At 44.0% G+C, this 21,782-nt stretch overlaps 12 protein-coding genes across 12 annotated transcripts; 7 read left to right on the top strand and 5 right to left on the bottom strand.

Moving 5' to 3' along the window:
- Window positions 1-236: 236 nt before the first annotated feature.
- Window positions 237-1,120, top strand: SAMD00019534_013370 (hypothetical protein; the record flags this gene model as incomplete). Its single annotated transcript, XM_012903304.1, has 2 exons — window positions 237-398; window positions 629-1,120. Coding segments are annotated over 2 exons (654 nt in total), but the record flags the coding sequence as incomplete, so codon positions are not given.
- Window positions 1,121-1,508: 388 nt separating this feature from the next.
- Window positions 1,509-2,819, top strand: SAMD00019534_013360 (hypothetical protein; the record flags this gene model as incomplete). Its single annotated transcript, XM_012903303.1, has 1 exon — window positions 1,509-2,819. One exon carries the CDS (start codon window positions 1,509-1,511, stop codon window positions 2,817-2,819), a length of 1,311 nt encoding a protein of 436 aa, XP_012758757.1.
- Window positions 2,820-3,291: 472 nt separating this feature from the next.
- Window positions 3,292-5,562, top strand: SAMD00019534_013350 (hypothetical protein; the record flags this gene model as incomplete). Its single annotated transcript, XM_012903302.1, has 3 exons — window positions 3,292-3,855; window positions 3,922-5,291; window positions 5,385-5,562. Coding segments are annotated over 3 exons (2,112 nt in total), but the record flags the coding sequence as incomplete, so codon positions are not given.
- Window positions 5,563-6,281: 719 nt separating this feature from the next.
- Window positions 6,282-6,869, top strand: SAMD00019534_013340 (hypothetical protein; the record flags this gene model as incomplete). Its single annotated transcript, XM_012903301.1, has 1 exon — window positions 6,282-6,869. The coding sequence occupies one exon, from the start codon at window positions 6,282-6,284 to the stop codon at window positions 6,867-6,869; it is 588 nt and encodes a 195-aa protein (XP_012758755.1).
- A 530-nt stretch (window positions 6,870-7,399) lies between these two features.
- On the bottom strand, window positions 7,400-8,029 carry SAMD00019534_013330 (hypothetical protein; the record flags this gene model as incomplete). Its single annotated transcript, XM_012903300.1, has 1 exon — window positions 7,400-8,029. A coding segment is annotated over one exon (630 nt), but the record flags the coding sequence as incomplete, so codon positions are not given.
- A 467-nt stretch (window positions 8,030-8,496) lies between these two features.
- On the bottom strand, window positions 8,497-10,104 carry SAMD00019534_013320 (hypothetical protein; the record flags this gene model as incomplete). Its single annotated transcript, XM_012903299.1, has 2 exons — window positions 8,497-9,807; window positions 9,925-10,104. The coding sequence occupies 2 exons, from the start codon at window positions 10,102-10,104 to the stop codon at window positions 8,497-8,499; spliced, it is 1,491 nt and encodes a 496-aa protein (XP_012758753.1).
- Window positions 10,105-10,938: 834 nt separating this feature from the next.
- SAMD00019534_013310 (hypothetical protein) lies at window positions 10,939-12,231 on the bottom strand (the record flags this gene model as incomplete). The annotated part of the gene is made up of 3 exons (XM_012903298.1): window positions 10,939-11,948; window positions 12,033-12,090; window positions 12,160-12,231. 3 exons carry the CDS (start codon window positions 12,229-12,231, stop codon window positions 10,939-10,941), a joined length of 1,140 nt encoding a protein of 379 aa, XP_012758752.1.
- Window positions 12,232-12,439: 208 nt separating this feature from the next.
- On the bottom strand, window positions 12,440-14,493 carry SAMD00019534_013300 (hypothetical protein; the record flags this gene model as incomplete). Its single annotated transcript, XM_012903297.1, has 2 exons — window positions 12,440-14,096; window positions 14,183-14,493. The coding sequence occupies 2 exons, from the start codon at window positions 14,491-14,493 to the stop codon at window positions 12,440-12,442; spliced, it is 1,968 nt and encodes a 655-aa protein (XP_012758751.1).
- Window positions 14,494-15,300: 807 nt separating this feature from the next.
- SAMD00019534_013290 (hypothetical protein) lies at window positions 15,301-16,858 on the top strand (the record flags this gene model as incomplete). The annotated part of the gene is made up of 3 exons (XM_012903296.1): window positions 15,301-15,919; window positions 15,988-16,256; window positions 16,319-16,858. The coding sequence occupies 3 exons, from the start codon at window positions 15,301-15,303 to the stop codon at window positions 16,856-16,858; spliced, it is 1,428 nt and encodes a 475-aa protein (XP_012758750.1).
- A 53-nt stretch (window positions 16,859-16,911) lies between these two features.
- Window positions 16,912-17,938, bottom strand: SAMD00019534_013280 (hypothetical protein; the record flags this gene model as incomplete). Its single annotated transcript, XM_012903295.1, has 2 exons — window positions 16,912-17,815; window positions 17,883-17,938. The coding sequence occupies 2 exons, from the start codon at window positions 17,936-17,938 to the stop codon at window positions 16,912-16,914; spliced, it is 960 nt and encodes a 319-aa protein (XP_012758749.1).
- Window positions 17,939-18,136: 198 nt separating this feature from the next.
- Window positions 18,137-19,696, top strand: SAMD00019534_013270 (hypothetical protein; the record flags this gene model as incomplete). The annotated part of the gene is made up of 1 exon (XM_012903294.1): window positions 18,137-19,696. The coding sequence occupies one exon, from the start codon at window positions 18,137-18,139 to the stop codon at window positions 19,694-19,696; it is 1,560 nt and encodes a 519-aa protein (XP_012758748.1).
- A 554-nt stretch (window positions 19,697-20,250) lies between these two features.
- On the top strand, window positions 20,251-21,453 carry SAMD00019534_013260 (hypothetical protein; the record flags this gene model as incomplete). Its single annotated transcript, XM_012903293.1, has 1 exon — window positions 20,251-21,453. The coding sequence occupies one exon, from the start codon at window positions 20,251-20,253 to the stop codon at window positions 21,451-21,453; it is 1,203 nt and encodes a 400-aa protein (XP_012758747.1).
- Window positions 21,454-21,782: the final 329 nt, after the last annotated feature.

Genomic DNA, 21,782 nt, shown 5'->3' with positions numbered 1-21,782 from the left:
TGACTGGAAAGAGATAATAACAACAATAAGTTGTGCTGAATGAATAGACATTCAAGTTGAAGTTACATGACGTGGCGTCGACACATGAGTGGTGTTGACTCAACAACGTTTTCAAGGTTGGCGACAAGTTCATTCATTCATTACTTCACTGATTGAGATGATTCATTACTTAATTACTTGTACATAAATACATACATTCATACATTCATACATTCAATCAATCATACATATAAACATACAATATAGAGATGAAGACACTGTTTAAGGAATTACACGATGTTGAATATAGTATTAGGAATGATATAGTATCACTGTCACATGCTTCAGTGCTCACTGAGATACAAGCTCTACATCATTCAATCAAAGATGGTCTGGATAAACTTAACAAACTTATAAAGGTAAAGGGTTGTCCAACTCATTCAATCATATTCAATCAATCAACTCAACTCATTCATATTCAATCATTCAATCAAACAAAGGTTGCATCACAGAAGATATATGAGAAGAACAAGTCTGCAAAGATAACACTGTACCAGAAGGAGTTGGCAATACATAAGGAAGAGTTGAACAAGTATGTGTAATCTAGTTGATGACCCTGCGATGGAGTGACTGACTGACGACAACTCCAAGCTTAACAATATTACATAGGAAGTTGAACTTGGAGGCTACAAAGAAGATACGTGATAAGTTCCAACAGCAACAGACAAAGGAGTTATTGGATGGTGGAAGTAATATTAGTCAACAATCAAGATTGTATAAGGAGTCGAACAATGAGGATGTTGTTAAATCATCGACAAACATCACCAGCGCAATGAAGCGCTCGAGGAACATACTGAGCTCACACGTGGCCATAAGCACTCACATCCTGTCGGAGATCAACGATGCATCTAGGGTGTTGGACAAGACGCTGAATCAGGCGCGTGAGTATGGCTCGCGCACCACCGAGTCCAAGTCGCTGCTGACCAAACTGAAGCGACGCGATCTCATCGACAAGTACCTCATCTACTTTGGCGTCCTAGTATTCATGCTGGTCGTCCTGTACATTGTAAAGGTGCGTCTTGGCAATCGATTCCTCGGCTTCTTCTTTGCTACGCCGCCTCCTCCAAATGCTGCTGCCTTGTCATAGTTTGATCATCATCATTTTGGAACAAGGCTGGTTGCCTGATTGCTGGTTGGATAAGTTGGTGGAAGGCTACCATGCCTCGATCAGTCGACTGATCAATCAAGTAAATAACAAACCAAGTGACACACATTGTCACGCCCCACAGTTTGATCACTAGAGTCTGTTTTGTTTCCAGCTTTCCTGGATGCGAAACATCACAGAAATTAATGTTTGATGAGTCATTCAATGTTGCCTCAACTAATAATGCTTATACCAATGGAGTAGAGTATGAAGTGATTGGATTGGAGTGAATGAAAGAGTCCATATTACAATCTCAATCATATAACCTCCATCTTCAATTATCCAACATCCAACTTCCAATATCTACTTCCACCAACTATATTATATGGAATTGTTATGGATACCATTATCAAAGAAAGTAATCAAACCATTTGATGGTAGTTCACCTCAACTTGAGGACGACCCATTAGTGTCCAATGTCAAAGACAAGTGCCATGAATATGACCAAATTGTACCAACAACATTAGTACCAGTACCAGTACCATTAAAGGAACCCAACAAGATTGTACAAGTCAACACAATGGAGGAGAACAACATGTTGGCAACAATCAAGAACAAACGAACAGAGATAAATACTATAATGTATCAACTTAATCAACTTCAGCAGAAGAAGAAGGTATTGGTTGAGAGGTTCAAAGACTGTTCTAGATTGGTTCAAGAGGATAGTAGAACCATCAGAGGATTAGAGTTTAATTCAACAAAGTACAGCATTGCCAGGATACTCAAAGACATTGGCGGTGTGCCCCTTGTTCAACAACCATTATGGGAGTTGGCTCCCAATGAGTTGGTCACTCAGATCGAGCTGATACTTGAACCTTTGGAAAGATTGATCGAGGCAGAGAAGCGTCCAAAGAACCAAGCAGAATTGATTGAGAGGAAGAATAAGTTTAGGAAGTCTCTTCGTGGATATGTTGTCAAGATGAAAGACTTGGAGAAAAGGAGAGTATTCCTTGAGTCGAGGATATCAAGGAACAAAGAGAAGATGCAACTACTCAGTATGAACATTGAAGAATTGGGCATATCAAGTTTCAAGGAGAAGTTATCAACACTCTACTTGGATATTGATCTCCTTCAATATCAGTTCAACAACAAACAGTCAGGTGATGGAAAAATTCCTAACAAGATCGAAAAGGAGAAAGAGAAGATAGAATATGAAGTGATGAAGAGACAGGATGTAGAAGTCGAGGAAGTTAGAGAGGTAGTCTACAAAGTAGAGGAGAGTAGTTACAACTATGGATATCCAATCTTCAAGTCATTGTTTGACAATAATGTAGAAGACAACGACTCTGAAATTGAAGATGACAGTCAACTTAGCAATGATGATGATGAAGGTGATGATTATGAGGAAGATGAGGATGATGTGGATGATGAGAGTACGACTGATGATACACTATCGGCAATAGAGTCATCACCAGTTACAACGATGATGACTGGTCGTAGTAGTAAGAGGAGATTGAAGAGGATGATAGCACAACAACAGCAACAGCGGAAAAGGAAGACAAAGAGACGTGAAGCAACCAAACGCGCTAAACGCAACGAGGATAAATTGTTGCGAAGATGGTCAAGAGCAAACCCCGCTGTCACTTCGATCTTCATCCTGTTCAACATCTGCAGAGCCATTATCAAACCAAATTGAATACTGTTCATTCTCGAAGATGTATGTGTGTGTGTGGTTAATGGTGAGTGTGTGGTGGTGTGTAGTGTGGTATTGTTGAGGTGAATAGATACCCACCCCATAAATGGTGGGTGCTTAAACTTGAATAGGCTAGAGCTGAGGAACAAACCCCCCACATTAATCGCCATTCATCACACTCACTTACATCTCTCCATTCATCCAACTCACTCCAATTCAATTCATTCCAACAACATTCAATTTCATATATCCATCCATCAACAACGTTCATTCATTCATTCATACACATACACACAGTTCATTCATACATACACACACATAATAGCATCATCAAACAACAACAACAACAATTGTACATATATTAAATAACTAAACTAAACTGAACTAAACTAAATATATATTATATATAACTAATTAACTTGTATTTATATTTATATATTTCTATTTAGGGTGAGAGTGAAGGAGAGTGGATGACATGGTGTTTGTTGTAACGCCAAATAAAGATAAGAGATCTGTGGAAATGAGTGGACATCATCATGGTACTGGAGGAGTCCATCATCCAATGCCAATGGTCTCAAATACATTGTTACCATTACATGTTAAGGAGATGACATTGTCAGCTTCATCAAACACAACATCAACAACATCATCATCATCAACAAGTAACACAAATAATAGTAATAATAATATAGATATTGTAGATAGTGATCAAACATTGATCAGAGTTGAAGATAATATATCTTCACATCAACATCAACATCAACATCAACAACAACATCAACAACAATTACAACATAGACAACAACAACAACAATCACAACAACAACAACAACAACAGCAACAAATTAATCAGGAGCAGCAGGATTCATCGATCACATTCTCTTCTCCACCTCCACCTTCAAAGACACTCTTTGAACGATTACTTGATCATTTGTCAGCGAGTTATATATTCTTTTGGATCCCAATATGTATCAACTTGGCCCTAATCATACTCTCATGGCTGTTCCCATCCTATGTCGTCAAGTCAAAGCGAGAAAAGGTAAGTTGGAACTTGGTCCAAAGTGTGTCAATATCTCAATCACTCACTCCATTTCAATCAATCTAGGAAAGGAATAGACGAATTGAATACCTACATGATAGAATGAAGACGGCAGAGAGTTACCCTGAATGGACTTCATGGGCGAAACAACTGGACGCGATGGAGAAGAAGGATGAGTGGAGGAATGTGGACGAGTCGCCATATTACGATAGCAAACTCATTAGGTTCAGACTGACCAACTTGAGACTGTTGGCACAAAAGGGCGACACTCATTCATTGATAATTGCATTGCGCGCTGGCCTCTTGAGGAATCTCGGAGGCATGGGCAACATCAGTCTGTTCCAAGAGAGCCGCGTGGGCACTAAACACGTCATCGAGGAATACGTCGAGGAGGTCGTCAAGCAGCTGCGCTACGTCTACGAGTTGGCCGAGTCGGACGACTTCACCCTGGAGCGCAAGTTTGACTTCTTCTACGAGACGAGGCAGGCGTTTGGTCGCACGGCCCTGTGTCTGAGCGGTGGCGCCACACTGGGAATGTATCACTTTGGTGTTGTCAAGGCGTTGCACGAGACCCGTCTTTTGCCACGTATCATCTCGGGTTCGAGCGCAGGCTCAATCGTCGCGTCGATGGTTGGCACGCTGACCGAGGAGGAGATGATGATGTTCTTCAAGAACGAGCATCTCAACTTGGATGCATTCGACAGTGGCCCATCGTACAACAGGAAGATCGCACGTCTGTTCAAGAAGGGCGTGTTGATGGACATCAAGAAGTTGCAAAAGTGCGTTCGCGAGAACATTGGCGACCTCACCTTCAAGGAAGCCTACGACAAGACCAAGGTGGCGCTCAATATCACCGTGTCGTCCAATGGCAGCTTTGAGTTCCCTCGTCTTCTAAACTACCTAACGGCGCCCAACGTCCTGGTGTGGAGTGCTGCCTGTGCCAGCTGTGCGCTCAAGTTCCTGTTCGAGCCGGTGGAGCTGATGGCCAAGGACAAGCACGGCCACATCATCCCCTACCACCCCTCGGGCGTCAAGTTCACCGACGGCTCAGTTGAAGCCGACCTCCCCATGAACCGTCTATCGGAGTTGTTCAACGTCAACCACTTTATCGTCTCGCAGGTCAATCCACATGTGATCCCGTTCATCAGCGACAAGGCGATAAAGTCAACCAACTCAGTAGTCGATGCGCTCAAGTACTTGGGCAAGTCGGAGATCAAGCATCGAGTGGTCCAACTGACCACGCTTGGCTTGATACCCGCTTCTATCAGTGGCATCCCATCACTGATCACACAAAAGTACTCTGGCGACATCACAGTCTTCCCCGAGGTGACCATTGGCGACTATGCCAACATTGTAAGCAATCCCTCTCCCGATATAATGAAGAACTGTATCAAGAAAGGTAAACAATGTACATGGCCAAAGGTTGCAATTCTAAAGTATGTATATATATGTTGATGACACTTCACTGCACTGCACTGCATTACTCTGATCACTAACGCTCTTTGTCAATCATATATATCAACTTATAGGAATCATTGCCAGATTGAGTTGACATTAGATTCCATTGTGGCAGACCTTAGAGAGAGACTGAACAACAACTATATTCAATCGAGATTCCATCGGGAAGACCTTATTAGTTATTCGCCCGAACCCATCCAGCCAATTCCAACGTCGTTCAAAGGCAAGGAATTCCTGGAGAAGGTTATTTAAATACTAATGATGAACACGTCATCCATCAATGTATACTACTACTCCTTACATACTATTATTACTATCTCGAGATTGAATATAATAATATAATTATATTAAATTGTTGACACCCCCAATAGGTTCGGTTGCTTGGAAATCATGATTCAATGAAAATAAGATCTTATTTGTGAAGATCTGGACCACGACCGGATCGTCTTAGGATGTCAAGTTAGGACCTTTCTGCGTACTTTCAAGAATCTTCTGTTGTTGATCGTGTAATATATTGATATATACCTAATCATTCAAACATCATTCATTCATTCATTCGCAAATGGATCTAATCAAAGAATATCTTAATACATGTGAACTTAAAGTTCCCCTTAACCATGCTGTTATGCAGGTGATTGATGACAACTTCATCTCTCCCAACTACATTCAGACACACTCAGAAGTCCATCTCATCGGCCGCAACATCCCACCAGGAATTGCCTCTAATCTAGTGTAACAATACCCTCCCAAAGCAGCCCCTGCTGGACTCAACCAAGCTCGTAAGTATTTATACCAATTGTTTATGTCCTAGTGTTACTTACTAACTAAAGTCCATCTCTCATCTTGAAGAGTTTTGGAAGACTATCAAGCAATCAAAGGTGGATGGCAACATCCTAACTCTTGGCGCCCCCTTATTAGGGAAGCAGACTCGCCTCTTGGTGCGCAAATCTTACCTTAGTAAGAGCGAGATGGTATGCGAGATGAAGACCAATGGAATATGGGAGGGTGTCAACATCACAGGCGATCCTGGCATTGGCAAATCAATGTGGGTTTCTTACTTAATGAGCTCAATTGTCTCACTTGGAGACTGCTCCTTCTGGTATCACAGTGTTCACTTTGGATTCTCTGCTTATTTCATCTTCAAGAATTATGTACTCTCTGTCACCTTCACTACCAATCCCAGAGATGTCCTCTATGTAACTGATCCAGAAACATGGTACATTGTAGACGGAGTCGAACCTGTGCCCACGACTCTATTCACCATACTTCTTTCATCACCCTCCAATGAAGTCATCCACAGAGAGTTCAGGAAGGCTGGTGACTCTAATGACATCAAATACATGCCCGACTGGACACTACAGGAGATTAATGAAGCCAACAACCTGCTCCAGCATCCATTGACACCAGACCAGATCACTAATGGCTTTCACAAATGGGGAGGTATACCCCGATATGTCTTGCAACTGATCGCAGGGACAACAGGACCTTCTTCAACGAGCATTGGCAATCGAGTCCATGCAAGCTGTGCTCCAATCATCTCTCTCAGACGACACTGAGGTCAGTCGCAAACTGATACACAACATTGTTAACAAAGATGGGCAAGGAAATATCTTGACGCCCATTTCACTCCTACAACATTACGTAACAACATTGGAGATCAATCAAAGCATATCCGACTCATTTCCATCGGTCCTTCTTCCAGTACCCTCTACATGAGACCTAGCTTCTACTCATTCCCAAAGAAATCTACAAAAGAAGAACAGGACAAGGAGGATTCCAAGACCACTGAACAAAGGTTGGCTGATCTACATGCATTTGAACATGCCAACAATATCTCCCAACATCTGCTTGTTATTGAGTATCCAGAGGCGGCTGATGATTGGTCATTCTCTGAAGTGACACTTCCAGAACCTTCTCCAACACCATCCATGGAAGATACTCAGTAAAGTCACCAAGATAAAGGTATTAAACCTATATAATTATAGTTATTGGCAATCAATCATAAGTTTAATCAGTCTGTGATGATATCTCTTAATCCAGTCAGTCCACTATGATGAATATCTCTTTGCCTTGTTGTCGCCAATCAATGCATTGATTGGAAGTGATTACCTCCACCAGGAGTATGGTAATTCTGGTAGGTGTAGGCGTAGCCTGATGCAGGTGAGGATGTTGGAGTCGACTGTCCAATTGAAACATAGACCTGACCTGATGCGGATGAATTCGGAATGATCATTGTATAATCTGTGAATACAGGTGGAGTAGCTGGATCGTATACCTGTTGATAATATAATTGTTGTTGTTGTTGATGTAATAATTGTTGATATTGTTGTTGTTGTTGTATATTATATTGTTGTTGATCCGACGATGTCTGTCCTTTGAATGAACGTTTGGCAGCTTGTCTACGTCTCTTACAACAACACCATAGACAAACTACTATTCCAATTAGTATTGCTGATGATGGTACGGTCGCAATGAATATAATGGCATTGGTCGATATTGATGACATGCATAGAGTGCACAACTCCACTTCTCCACTTTGTAGTTCATCATCTGGTCCTTGACATTTATAAGTTATAAAGAATGAATCGTGATATATTGTTCCAGTACAATTGACTACATCTCCAATACCTTCACAACAAGCTGCCTCTATTACTGGCAACCTAGTCAACTCTATCCACATCAATACAATCGATACAAAATATATATATCTATTCATATTAATATCTTATCTCTAAGTCTTGATATTATAATAGTATGATCGAATGAGTGATTGATTGATTGATTGATTGATTGATTGCGCCTCTTGTTGAAGTAATAGTAGTACAAGTAGTAGACAAAGAGAAAGGCGCCATCCTCATCATCACCACATTATTAAGCATTTACATTTATACGTACACGTACACATACACATTTATACACATACACATATACCACAGCATAGAAAGAATATGAGCATCACGATGTGCTAGAGGTGAAGTCAGAGTGGTGTGGTGCCAACTTCCAATGGGAGTTGCCGTTGATGTTGCCACGCCAGCACCCCACCCATAACATTCATTCATTCATTCACACACTTGACTTGATTGATCAAGACTAAGATTGATGTTTTTTTATTGTTTACCATGATGATTATGAAGAAGTAGAAGTTAGAAGTAGAAGTGAAGTATGGCCAGACCTCACGGCATGTCAACACGATAGACTTTGGAGTCCATCAGTACCATAGGTCCATGGAGCATTGATGAGGTTGCCGAGGCCTTGTACTTGACAGAGACGAATGCAGTTCTTTCTGACCTTGTCGGTGGGCGAGGTTGGTAGATGAGTGTAGTGTGCGGCCAACTTGTATCCACGGTTGATCCACTCGCTGGCAAGTGGGAATACAGCGGTCTCCTTAAGGCTGGTGTCCTGGGTGATCATCAACTGAGGGATGACAAAGGCAATGGACCAGTGATAGCTACTATCTCCTGTGTTGTTGTTGTTGTTTGGGTCGATAAGCTCTCCACGACGAAGTCCAAACAAAGTTAGCTTCTTGATCGGACCCTTCTTGAGGCGGTCCACAGAGAAGTATACCAATGGCAGCTCGCCTTCCCAAGACACAATGTTGATACCCCTGATCAATGGTCTTGGGAAGTCGTCGGTGTTCAGTAGGAAGTTGATTTTCCTCTCCCCAATGAAGTACTTCTTCTCAAGTGTTGGCATGTCTACCACCCAGGATAATAATGTGAGTGTCTTGACATCCTTGAATCCCTTGCGTCGTGTAATGTTGGGCTCCATCAAGCAATCTCCGTTGGTCTCGATCGATGCAATGTTGCCAGTGATCTTGAACTCGTTAAACTCCTGGACATTGGTGATCACGCCAAGACGTTTGATGTCACCTCTGCCACTGAAGTAGAACTCGATCGGACGACTGTTGCCTTGTACTATCACTGCTGGGTACTCGACACCACGCAGTCTAAGGATCTCATCTGGATGGTCCTCGTACACAAGTGGTACTACGGTCTCTGGATGGGGCATCTTCTTCTTTTGCCTGGTTGTGAATGACTCGGCCAAAGCATCCTTAACCTTGGAGGTAGCTTCCTTCTTGGACTTTCTTGCACCCTTCACCTTAGTCACCTTAGCCACCTTTGTCTCTGACTTGGTAGATCTTAGAGATCCCTTCTTGGACTTGGTAGCGGGGAGTGTTGGAGAGGATGTAGCAGAGTTGGATGCCGTCGATGTTGTGGACGTAGTAGTTGTGATGGCTGGGGAGCTGTCCTCATAGTAGGCAGGGGATGGGGAGGAGTAGACGGGGACAGTGTTGGGTGTACCCTCAGCAGTGGGAGGGGAGGAGTTTTGAGAAAGGTCAATCTGGTTCATTGCAGTTACCAACGAGTTGTCCTGGACATTGTTGTACAATGAACCATCTGGGGATGGCTCATGTCCAGATGGCAAGCCATTGTCCACAGGTCCAAAGTATGTTGTTTGAGCGTTATACACTGTTACAGGAGGCTGAGGTTGGAACTGTTGGAATGATTGGAATTGTTGGAATTGTGATTGGTATTGGGGTTGTGGTTGTTGTTGGTATTGGAGTATGGGTTGTTGTTGTTGTTGTAGAGGTAGAGGTCCAGGTACAGATACAGGGACAGGGACTGAGGAGAAGGAGGAAGTTGTTGAATGAGAGGTCGACTGTCGGGGGTTTATGTAAAAGTCATTAAGGTCGTTGGGATGGATGTTGATCATTTGGTTGTTGGCCAGGACAAACTTAACATAGATCTCTTGATTGAATGGCATTGATCCTTGGCTCAACATCGTCTCCATTGAGAGTGATGGACTAGAGATACGTCCATCAACAGAACTAGTGATTGGAATATCATCAAATGTATGTATATAGTTATTCATTATTAGAGATAGTAGATAGATTTATTTGTATAAGTTTAGATATAACTATTAATTGATTGATTGATTGATTGATTGAGTGAATGTGAGGATGGAGACCTTTTTAATCACACAACTCAACTCTTTTGACAAGCCAATGTGGTAACTCAAATTCATTCCAAACACCCCACCATGTACTCTTCCTCCACCTTTTTCGCGCATCACACGCCCCATAGCGCATTGGGGTTGAAGGTCTAGCCAATGGGATATCGGTCACGTGTGTGAGTTGGCGTGATCTGATGTGTGTTGTTTGAATGATTGGGCTTGAATTTGAGTGAGTTTGTGTGGGTCGTGCCTGGGCCGACCATCACCAATGGGCGAGAGAGAGAGTCGAGTCACCAACACCCAGGATGGATGAATGTATTGATGAATGATTGATGATGGTGTTGTTGTTGCTGAAGATGATGTGATGGATACCATTACACACACTAATTATGTTGTTCATTATGTGATTGATCGACGGTAACCATTAGCTTGGATCGGGTGGCACTCAAGTTTGTCTTGGATTACCAAGGTGTGTGATTGTTGTTGTGACATCAGACCGTCATCAACAACAACCCTGGTTTGATTGTAGTATGACCACTCCAAGACCGAAGGACATGCCTCTCTCTGCGAGAGTACTCTGAATTGAAGTTGGTTGAATTTGAGTCTTTGATCGGTCACTCCACTCCACTCAATCATGTGTTGGATATGGGCCTGATCAATCAATCAATCAAACTACTTTAGATGACCTTTGACTGATATTGGATCGGAACAATAGGGACATGAGCCAAAGAGTGTGTCGAATGAATGATTGACGTTGGGTAGTGATCGAAGCCATTCAAAGAGACAGCTGTGATGGAACTGCTTCTGACAGCGTGCATTGTTGCAGATGATGTCCGGAATGGTTCCATCGCCACCCAGTCGATGTGAATAACATATACTGCACTCGATGATAAAGTCACTGATGTTGGACACCTGCTTCACCGGGAACTCCATCTCGAGCAACGCCTGGAAGTTGCCCAGAAGGCTGGGATCGAGCGGCCGCCACTTGGACAGGTTGCTGTTGAGCTTCTGGCGCAGGGGAGCCACGGCGCGCTCGGGGCCGAGGAAACGGCAGTCGGGGAACGTCAGAGGTGACAATGGATTGACATCGATTGATAGCGAGCAGTTGTTGCCGAGGGCAATGCGACGCGCTGTGTCACTGCGCTGCGGATGCTCGGGCTCCAACACCCAAGTCATTCGATCAATCTCCTCCATGGCGTCAAAGAATGGCTGCAACTGCTCGACCTGTCGCTCGACAGCCGCGACCGATGTTCTGAGTGAGTGGCCCATCGATGGTGTGACTGATCCGCCCTTTGCCGCCGTGGTATTATCATTGTTGTTGTTGTTGTGATGATGAGTACTGGGTGTGAGCAACGAGGGTAGGTTTGCGCGGATTGTTGGAGGCGCGGTTGGATAGTCGTTGGGGATGATGAAGCGCATCAACACTTCTCGTCTCTTTGCATCGCGCAATGAAATGCTGAATGTACTGAGTGACTTGTCAATCTCTACGACGTTGCCCCAACCAAGTTGATCAATCTCATTCAACACCAATGCATAGACTTCGAATGGTAGGCTGTTGTTATTCTGTAACATAGATTGATTCTTATCATAACCATCATTGTTGTTGTTGTTGCTAGTACTACTTCGAGTTGGTTGTATCCTATCTAGTATGTCCTTGAGTTCATAAAAGAAGTGATGTAGATCTTTACATTGCAAGAGTCTTTGTTTGATTGTAGGTATTGCTGATTGAATCAATGAACTCAAGTCTGATGAGCAATTGAACTTACAATCCTCAATCGACTCCCTAATACTAGATATACCAATCTCAACAGGATACTGCTTGCCCTTGGGATGTTCAGAACTATTAGTATGAGTATGTCTTTGGTTGATTGATTGAATGTAAGTCAAACATACTTGAAACAGAATGAATCCTTTATAGTCTCTGAATGTTGTATCGACTGGCAACAACAATGGAAAGAGTTCCATTTCACTTATGTGATTGAGTTGTATCTCTTTGACATTACGAGTTGTGTTGAATGAACTTGAATGTCAAAGTATGAATCATGTAAACTTGTTTGAATGAGTGTGTCTTCTTAGAATCAAATAATAACCACATGGATTGATTCCAATCACACTCTGATTAGATACTTATACAACAAATATATTTGTTTATTATTATAAATGATAATATTATTTAGAGCTCATCGTGGTTCTGGAAGGACTCACCATCGGCACCGGATGGACCGGCCTCTTGGTAGAGCTTGGAGAAGATGGGCTGGACGACCTTCTCGAGGATCTTGTACTGCTCATCAAACTCCTCCTTGCTGGCGCTCGAGTTGACCTCGATCCACTCCAAGGCGTCCTTGATGGCGGTCTCGATGGCCTCCTTGTCGTCGCCGCTGATCTTGCTGCCCAACTTCTCATTGTCGCCAATGGTGTTCTTGATCTGGTAGACGTAGTTCTCCAGGGAGTTGCGAGACTCGATTCTCTCCTTCATGGCCTTGTCCTCGTCGGCGGCCTCCTCAGCCTCCTTGACCAGACGCTCAATGTCCTCCTTGGTAAGACGGTCCTTGTCGTTGGTGATGGTGATCGACTCCTTGTTTCCAGAGCCCTTGTCCTCGGCGGACACGTGCAGGATACCGTTGACGTCGACCTCGAACTTGACCTCAATCTGGGGAACGCCACGTGGGGCGGGTGGGATGCCAGACAGCTCGAACTTGCCCAACAGATGGTTGTCCTTGGTCATTGAACGCTCACCCTCAAACACCTGGATCAAGACCTTGTCTTGGTTGTCCTGGTAGGTGGAGAAGACCTGAGACTTCTTGGCTGGGACGATGGAGTTTCTGTTGATCAGTGGGGTCATGACACCTCCGACGGTCTCGATACCGAGGGTCAGTGGGGCAACATCGAGCAGGACGACATCACGGGTCTCTTCTTGCTTGGAGAAGACACCTCCTTGGACGGCAGCTCCGTTGGCGACGGCCTCATCTGGATGGACACCACGGTTTGGCTCCTTGCCGTTGAAGAAGTCCTTCAACAACTGCTGGACCTTGGGGATACGGGTGGAACCTCCGACCAGGACGATCTCGTGGATGTCTGACTTCTTGAGTCCACTGTCCTCCAACACCTTCTTGACTGGCTCGAGGGTCTTCTTGAAGAGATCCATGTTGAGCTCCTCGAACTTGGCACGGGTCAATGTCTCGATGAGGTCCTTGCCGTCAAAGAAGTTCTCAATCTCGATCTGGGCCTGATGGGTGGTGGAGAGAGCGCGCTTGGCGTTCTCGGCGGCACGTCTCAGCTTCTGGAGGGACTTCTTGTCCTTGCTGGCGTCCTTCTTGTTCTTCTTCTCAAAGACGGAGAGGAAGTGCTTCATCACACGCTGGTCAAAGTCCTCACCTCCCAAGTGAGTGTCTCCGTTGGTGGCCAACACCTCGAACACACCGTTGTCAATGGTCAGGATGGAGACATCGAACGTACCACCACCGAGATCGTACACGAGGATGTTCTTCTCGGCACCCTTCTCGCTGAAACCGTAGGCCAGGGCGGCTGCGGTTGGCTCGTTGATGACACGGAGCACGTTGAGACCGGCGATGGCACCGGCGTCCTTGGTGGCCTGACGCTGGGCGTCGTTGAAGTAGGCTGGACAGGTGATGACGGCGTTCTTGACTGGACGGCCCAAATGCGACTCGGCAATCTCCTTCATTCTGGTCAGGATCATGGCAGAGATCTCCTCTGGTGAGAATGTCTTGTCCTCTCCCTTAACCTTGACAACAATATGTGGCTTATCAGACTTTGAGATAACCTTGTATGGCAACATCTTCAAATCTCTCTGAACCTCTTGATCTGAGAACCTGATGATTGAGTTTGAGTTTGAGTTGATGTTAGTCACATGATCATCGTCGCGAACATCTCACTCTCTCACTCGCTGTCAACTTACTTTCTACCAATGAGACGCTTGATATCAAAGATGGTGTTCTCTGGGTTGAGTGTGGCTTGGTTCTTGGCAGCCTCACCGATGAGACGCTCGGTCTCGGTGAAGGCGACGTAGGATGGTGTGATACGGTTGCCCTGATCGTTGGGGATGATCTCGACGTGACCATTTCTAAAGATACCGACACAGGAGTATGTAGTACCCAGATCGATACCAATGACATCGCCGACCACCTTCTCCTCCTCCTCTGCGTGTGCAATGATCGATGTGCACACCAACGCAATAAATACCAAACCAAATATTGATTTAATATTCATTATTTATATGTGTATATATATATGTATATGTGTATAAGTTATAATTATAACTAGTGAATGATTGAATTGAAATGATTGAGTTAAATGAGTCAATGAATGAAGTCGCGACTGTGTGTGTGTCGAGTCTGAAGTGTCAGTCGATGAGATGATATTAATGTTTGTAAATATGAAAAAAAACAAACGGATGCATACTGTGGAGTATTTATCGACAGACGAGTCTTGCTGCGTCACCAAGATGCATCGTCATCACTCCAAGTTTGGAACTTCCTCACTCAGATTTGAGTGTGTGTCACCAGTTTCCCCCACTACCACCCCCATTTGTGGAGATCAAAAGTGTGTGTTTGACGAGTCAGGCAACCGAATCAACAAACCAACACACACTCAATCACACATTATCTGTGTATGAATGGCATCCATTCATTGTTCCTTTCCCGAAGGGAAGATGATGACAAGGATCAAATGATGGGTAATTTGTTGGAATGACGGTGTACTCTTTCACACGTCATGTCATTCCATGGAGTTAGTTAGTTGATTGAATGTTCGTTAGTTCGTTGGGTCTCAATGAATCATTCCATCTATGAATGATTGAATCTTAGCAAACCTATTCATGTTTGTTTGTTTCATGGATTATAATAATAACATATATATTATATATCTTTGTAGACATTGTAACACTAGGTTTGATCTTTGGAGACACAATGTGGTGGTGTTGGCCGAAGGACTCGTCTTTTCTTGAATTCAGTTTGGTGAATGAGGTGATTGAGTGATACTTCAAAAACAGATAAAGATAGAGATAGAGACTAAGATATGTCACTCCGATTCATTGGTTCAATATTGCACAGGTCAAAGACTGTAGTATCATGCAGAACTAGTAGTGCGGCCATCTTGCATACAAGATATATATCATACTCCAAATGTACATTGTCACAACAACAACAGACACAACAACAACAAAGACAGAATGAGTATAAAGTAGAAGGTAATGGAGCATATGTACATGTACATAAGATGCAACATAAGTACCCATTTGGAGTGAAGAAGGATGAGGTCAGAATGCAAGAGTTGTTTGATAAGAAGGACTATAGTAGCGTGTTGGCTCAGATCAATCGACGCGTGACAGAGATCACTCATAATATATTACATCTGGCAATACAGTCGGTGCTAGAGATGAAGAATGACTTTGTCCAAAAGTGTCAAAGCAATCAATTGTTGGAGGATGATGTCAAGATGATCGATGCCAAGATCAAGACCAACACCTATCTCGTGCTCACTCGCTGTCTTCAAAAGAAGTTCCCGGCCAAAGACATTGTCAACTTCCTCCAAGGCATGGACGTCCCCAAAGACATCGACTTCTTCAAGCCACTCTTTGTCGACATTGAACCCTTTCACATCGTTCAGCTCAACACCATCATGCAAGACTATGGAGGTATGTTATGTTATGTTATGAATGAGCGAAGGACACCTGGCTGACCCAACCACCTCTCGCAACTGCAGTCCCCATCGTAGCTGGCTCACATGAACATGCTGCTATACTAGAGTCGTATATATTGACGAATAACATTCAGTACGCGATCGATCAGTTGGACAAGTTGACAGCGAGCGAGATATCACCAAAGCTCATGGAGATCATGGTGTCATCATTCATTGAGGTCGGTCGTATTGACGATGCAAGAAGGACACTATACCGCCACATTGACAATGTCGATCAGCCTCACTTCATATTCAGTTCCATTCGTCTATGTCTTGCTCTTGGACAGGTCGAGGTAAGTGCACTCTCCCTCGCGCCAACCTTGGATCCTAACACTCACCCATCTCCCTTTTGTAGCTGGCAACCAACATGCTTATAAACAGTAAACATCAGGTGGAAGTGATGCCACTAAGGACGATACAGGATGTGTTGATGACTTGTAGGAAGTACAGGGAGTATGGACTGGCAGAGAGAATATTTGGTGCAATGTCAACGGAGCAGAACTATGAGTTGATGCTATGTTGGATGATCAATGTCTGTTTGGAATCACCATCCAAGCAACAGAAGTATAAGGAGCTGTTGCTGTCGCTGCGCCAATCGATGGACGTAGCCAAGAAGAGTGTGGCGCCTCCCAACATGGTCAACTTGCACAAGAACGTGGACTACATGAAACAACGTCTAATGGACCCAGCGAACAGGGTAAAGGTGTCAGTGAGCACCTCCAATGCCAAGCACGAGCGACCCGACCGTACTGGCGGCTATCCCGCTCATCAGCCAAGACATCAATCACATCAATCACATCAGCCACATCAGAGACAACACAATTTCCAACAATCCAGTGTCAACAATCATTCGATCAAATCTAAGGCCTCCACCATGGTGGAGAAGTCAAGTTGATACAATACAAGGAATATTTAGATCACGGAAGGCTGGAGTGTTGTACCAGTCGTCTACTCATCACTGGACGCATCTGTGCGGAATGGAACAATGCATATGCCAATGTCGTGGTTTACCACCATGTAGTTGAAGAGGCATGACATCAATGGGCGAAAGATATCCTGTTGGACGGCCATGTACTCGTTGAGTTGGACAATCATGATTAACTTCCTATTGAATGAAAGTCCTTGTCTCTCTTGAATCAATGACATCACTGCGTCAATATTAAAGAGCTCTACCTCGTTGGATTGGAGAAGTGATGTGAATGTATTCGAATCCAACTGAAACAAGAAGTGCGATGCAATACGGATGCCAAGAATCACATAAGGGTGCATCAGATACTCCGATGGGAGCAGGGCGTCACCATCACGGAAGTTGATCAAGATGTTGGCGACAGTTGAATATCGCTTTGCCAGAGATCGAGAGAGATGGATACCAATGCTCGACTTGTCAATGCAATTACCAAGACTTCCTTGAACGATTGGACAATAGTATGAATGAGGGGCCTTCATTCTATTTGTAAAGGCGTCAATGTTTCTCTCTGCGTCTATGTGGAGACTCGACATGTTATCCTCGACCTCCACTTCTGACTCCTCAGGTTGTTCTCTGATCAGGGCGTCGTTGGCGGTAGGACGTTCTTTATCTATTCTATCAATCACTAGTTTGAGAGTGAGAGTGACCTTACTTTGGGGAGCAATGGTGCACCCATTCTCAGGGTCTGTAATGACAACCAACTTCAATATACTGGGTGGCTGTTGATTGGCAAAATATGATTGAGCATCCTCCAACTCATCTTGGTTGGTAATAGACATCAGTTCATCTTCATCCATGTACATGAGTGTCAATGGGGACACGGAGAAGAGGTTCCCAAGTTGTTGGCAGAGCTCCTGAAACACAAGATCGCGTTGGATGATGGAGCTAGGTAGTAAGTGCCATGATATATGTAAGTAAATATACATGGGAAGATGTTAGATTGACACATTACATTCTTCGAGTGTCACCGTTGAAGGTAGCCTTGATAGTAGTCTTGTCTGTCACCATAGATGTATGACTTTTGAAGAGAGAACCAAAGTTTGAGGAAGATTGACCAAAGTGAGTTGATGATGGGCGCAACAGTCTTGAATAAGTTAGTTCACTCTTTAGTGTATATATGTATAAGTACACACCATGGATTCATTACCAATGTCAATACTCCATCAGATTGTAGATCGCCTTGAATGTAATGCAGATCGATTGGTTATGACATTGATATGCAAGAGATTGTTTGATCATCGTCAATCATACCTACACTTCAACGACAACAACAATGACATTGACAATGACAACAATATGCCATTGTACAATGACTATGATATCAACAAAGTTACATTGAACTCTTATAAAAAGATAATCAACAATGACTTTAACAATGGACCAAAGACCATACTCATATACACCGACGAGCATTATGATGTAACATCTCTGCCTTGTGATCATCGATTCTTCATGAGCAGTGACGACGATTACTTATGGAAACAAGAGGTGTTGGCGATGCCTTTCATCAAGAGTATATCATTCAATGACTGCCCCGATCGACCAATGGATAAGAAGTTCTGGGACAACATTGTCGACTTGCTCCAGTCACTGCTCATTCGCGAGCCCTCTCCAGAGATACACTTCTATCAGATGGCCAATGGACCATTGCCCATCAGACATGTTCCAATCACCAGTCTATCATTGAATGATAATGACCTGGATGAGGTTATGGTCGACACTGACATGTTCCCGGAAACACTGACCAATCTAAATCTGTACAAAGAGCAATTGGTGACTGGCAACATCGATCTTACATACCTACAATCACTCAAGTCACTGTACTTTAAGTGGAAGCAGTACAACAATGACCAGGCTTTGTTGTTGGATCGAACAGTGTTGCCACCGTCACTCACAGAGCTCCGGCTTGACACGGAACTACCATCGCTCAAGCTCGACCTCCCACCAAGCGTCACTGAACTCTACTTGTACGGCGACTCCGAGTATCATTTTGGTGACAGTGACGATGACATCTGCGACCTGCCATTCAGAAGACTGTGCCTGCATCCAGACTTCAACTCACACAGCAGTGTGATGAATGCGCCAGGCACCAGGTTTCCACATCTCCACAAGCTTGTGCTCTTGTCGTTTGATGACAGTGTACTGTCGCACATCACATCAAACAGATTCCCCGTGTTGGAGTACTTGAAGCTAGGCCTGCAGTCACAAGAGTCGGATGATGAACAAACGGCACTCGATCTCTCATCACTGCCATCATCAATCAAGTCACTGGAAATCACTCCACGTCGATCAATCAGTTTGCTTCCAGCTGGAATAGAGTGTCTAAACCTCAAGTCAGTCGAAGTGTTCCAGATGTTGTCAACTATAGACTGGCACTCGCCCAGTCCATCATTGATCAAAACTCTAACGTTGGACTCTTATGGACACGAGTTGAAGGTTGGCGACATCCCTTCATCAGTTACCAGTTTGAGACTAATCAATTTCATACAACCATTGAGTAATGTACTGCTCGCTCTACCTGGTATACGCAAGCTACTTTGGTATAGTGGACTCAAGAGTCATGTCATTGAATTGTTGCAACAGTTGCCAACAACTATACAACAACTCAAGTTAATGATGTACAACGAAGCGTATGATGAACAGAAGTTCAACCTAAGACGTATATCCCCAACAACATTCATCCGCATCGATGACCAACTTGTACGCTCTGGCTTCATTGACCTGGAATCATTCCAATCACTCATTGAACGAACTGTCACAGACTAAGCCCACAGAGATAAGACTGCTCCACAACATACTCCAATCAATCTCAATTAATCTATATTGGCAACGTATTCCAAACCCAACAGTTGACGGTCAACTCCAAGCGCCATGACTGTTGACATGTCGCCATTTTATTATGCAATTGCATCCATCCATCTAAGGTAGTTGCCCTTATTTAGTTCATTCATACCATTGACCAGACCTGGGTACTTCTGCCAGATATCTGGTTATGGAACGGGTGGTGTGTTTGGGTTGGAATCGTGTTTGGGTTGGTGGGGTCAAAAGAACGACAAGTCGTCTGAGTCAGACGAAACTATGTGTTTGGGGGTGGTGTTGGGTATGCTTGGACCCGAGATTCCTTGTACCGAATCACCTGTGTTTAGATTCTTCTTTGGAAAGTATCCTGTGTGTTTCTTTGACACTGTCACATCATCACTCATGAGTACATAGTGCATGTCACACTACTCGCTCACTTACTCTTACACTAAAGTAAATACACATATAGTTACACACTTATAGATACATACTCGCACTTCACTTACTTATATCTACAAAGAATGACATCGATTCATCAATTGGTGGATGAATCACTGAGGAAGGATATCAACAGAACTTTCTCAGTTGTAAAGAACTATCTCAGACAGAGATTAATCAAGTCGACCACCAATGTAGCCACAGCCCAAGCCACACCAACCATCAATACGACCACTACCACATCAACAACAACAGAGACCTTGTCGCCCACAATACCCACCAACCTAAACAATCAATCACCCTCGAACCCAACTTCACATACAAACGACGATGACACCGTAGCAAAGAAAGCCGCAGCAGCGGCAGCAGCAGCCACATTGAAAGAGGACCATGAGAGAGTACTACGAGAGTTGAAAGAGCTGGAAACTGAGCACTTGAAGCCTGGACATAAATATAAGGAGACGTTCTCATGCGAGCATAGGGATAACATCCCCGAGTATCTAAGGCGTGACTATATACTTTATGGCTATCGCGTCAATTACTCATGGGTCCTGGCATTCAAGTCCATGATCATACCGAACCACAACGAATTCGCCAACATCCACTCACATCTCTGGCCCGCCGTCTACTTTATATACCTGCTGCTCGACGTGCTCTACATCCGTGCCGACACGTTTGACTACACCAGCAAGCTTGTGCTGGGCATCTTCTTGCTCAGCGGTCTGACGACCTTTACCTGCTCGGTTTCATGGCACACACTTGGCTGCCACAACATCACTACATGGAAGCGCCTGTTGCTATGCGACTACATGGGCATCATCTTCCTGATCGTCGGCTCTTTCTACCCGCCACTCTACTACGCCTTCCGCTGCCACCCAACCCTGATGACCGGCTACCTGACAACCATCACAGTGCTGGGCGTGGGCCTGGCCTGCTTAATATTCATTCCATCGTTTGCGCATCACAACCGTCTGCGAACGGTGTTCTTCTCGCTGACGGCCTTCTTTGGCATTGTGCCAACGATGCACTCGCTGTACATATTCCCCACGGCCGAGATGGGCCTGGCCTTCTTCATCAGGATCAACACGATGTTTGCCCTGTTTGGCTTTGGTCTCATTTTCTACGTTGGTCGTATCCCAGAACGATGGTTCCCTGGCGTTCTGGACAACATCATCAGCAGTCATGCCATGTGGCATCTCTTTACATTCCTTGCGCCACTCTATCATTATCACACATGCATTCAAGCTTCCACTCTTAATCTTACCTGTTCAGCCCTGTCACTATAACTTAACTCGTTACTAAGCCTAAGCCTAAAGGCAGAGGATTCCTTCCATCATTCCTCCTCCCTGTACAATGATTGATTCAATGTTTGGTGATACTCGAGTATCATCAAGTCAAATTGATCATTCATTCCGCTAAATAATAATAAATGCATAACCATCCATCCTTCATTCCTTCATTCCTACCCATCTTCCTATCCATTAAACATTTGCTTGACCAAACAAACATCCAATCAATCAATCAAACTTAAAGGCGCCCATCAAACACACACATACACAACAAAAATTGAGTGTGTGTGCACCCAAGATTGATGTTCAATCAATCGTTGTAAACG

Source organism: Acytostelium subglobosum, assembly GCF_000787575.1.
Source record: "Acytostelium subglobosum LB1 DNA, scaffold: scaffold2, whole genome shotgun sequence".
Lineage (NCBI taxonomy): Eukaryota > Evosea > Eumycetozoa > Acytosteliales > Acytosteliaceae > Acytostelium > Acytostelium subglobosum.
Note: the sequence above shows the minus strand (reverse complement) of the source record. Positions and strands in the feature narration are given on the sequence as shown.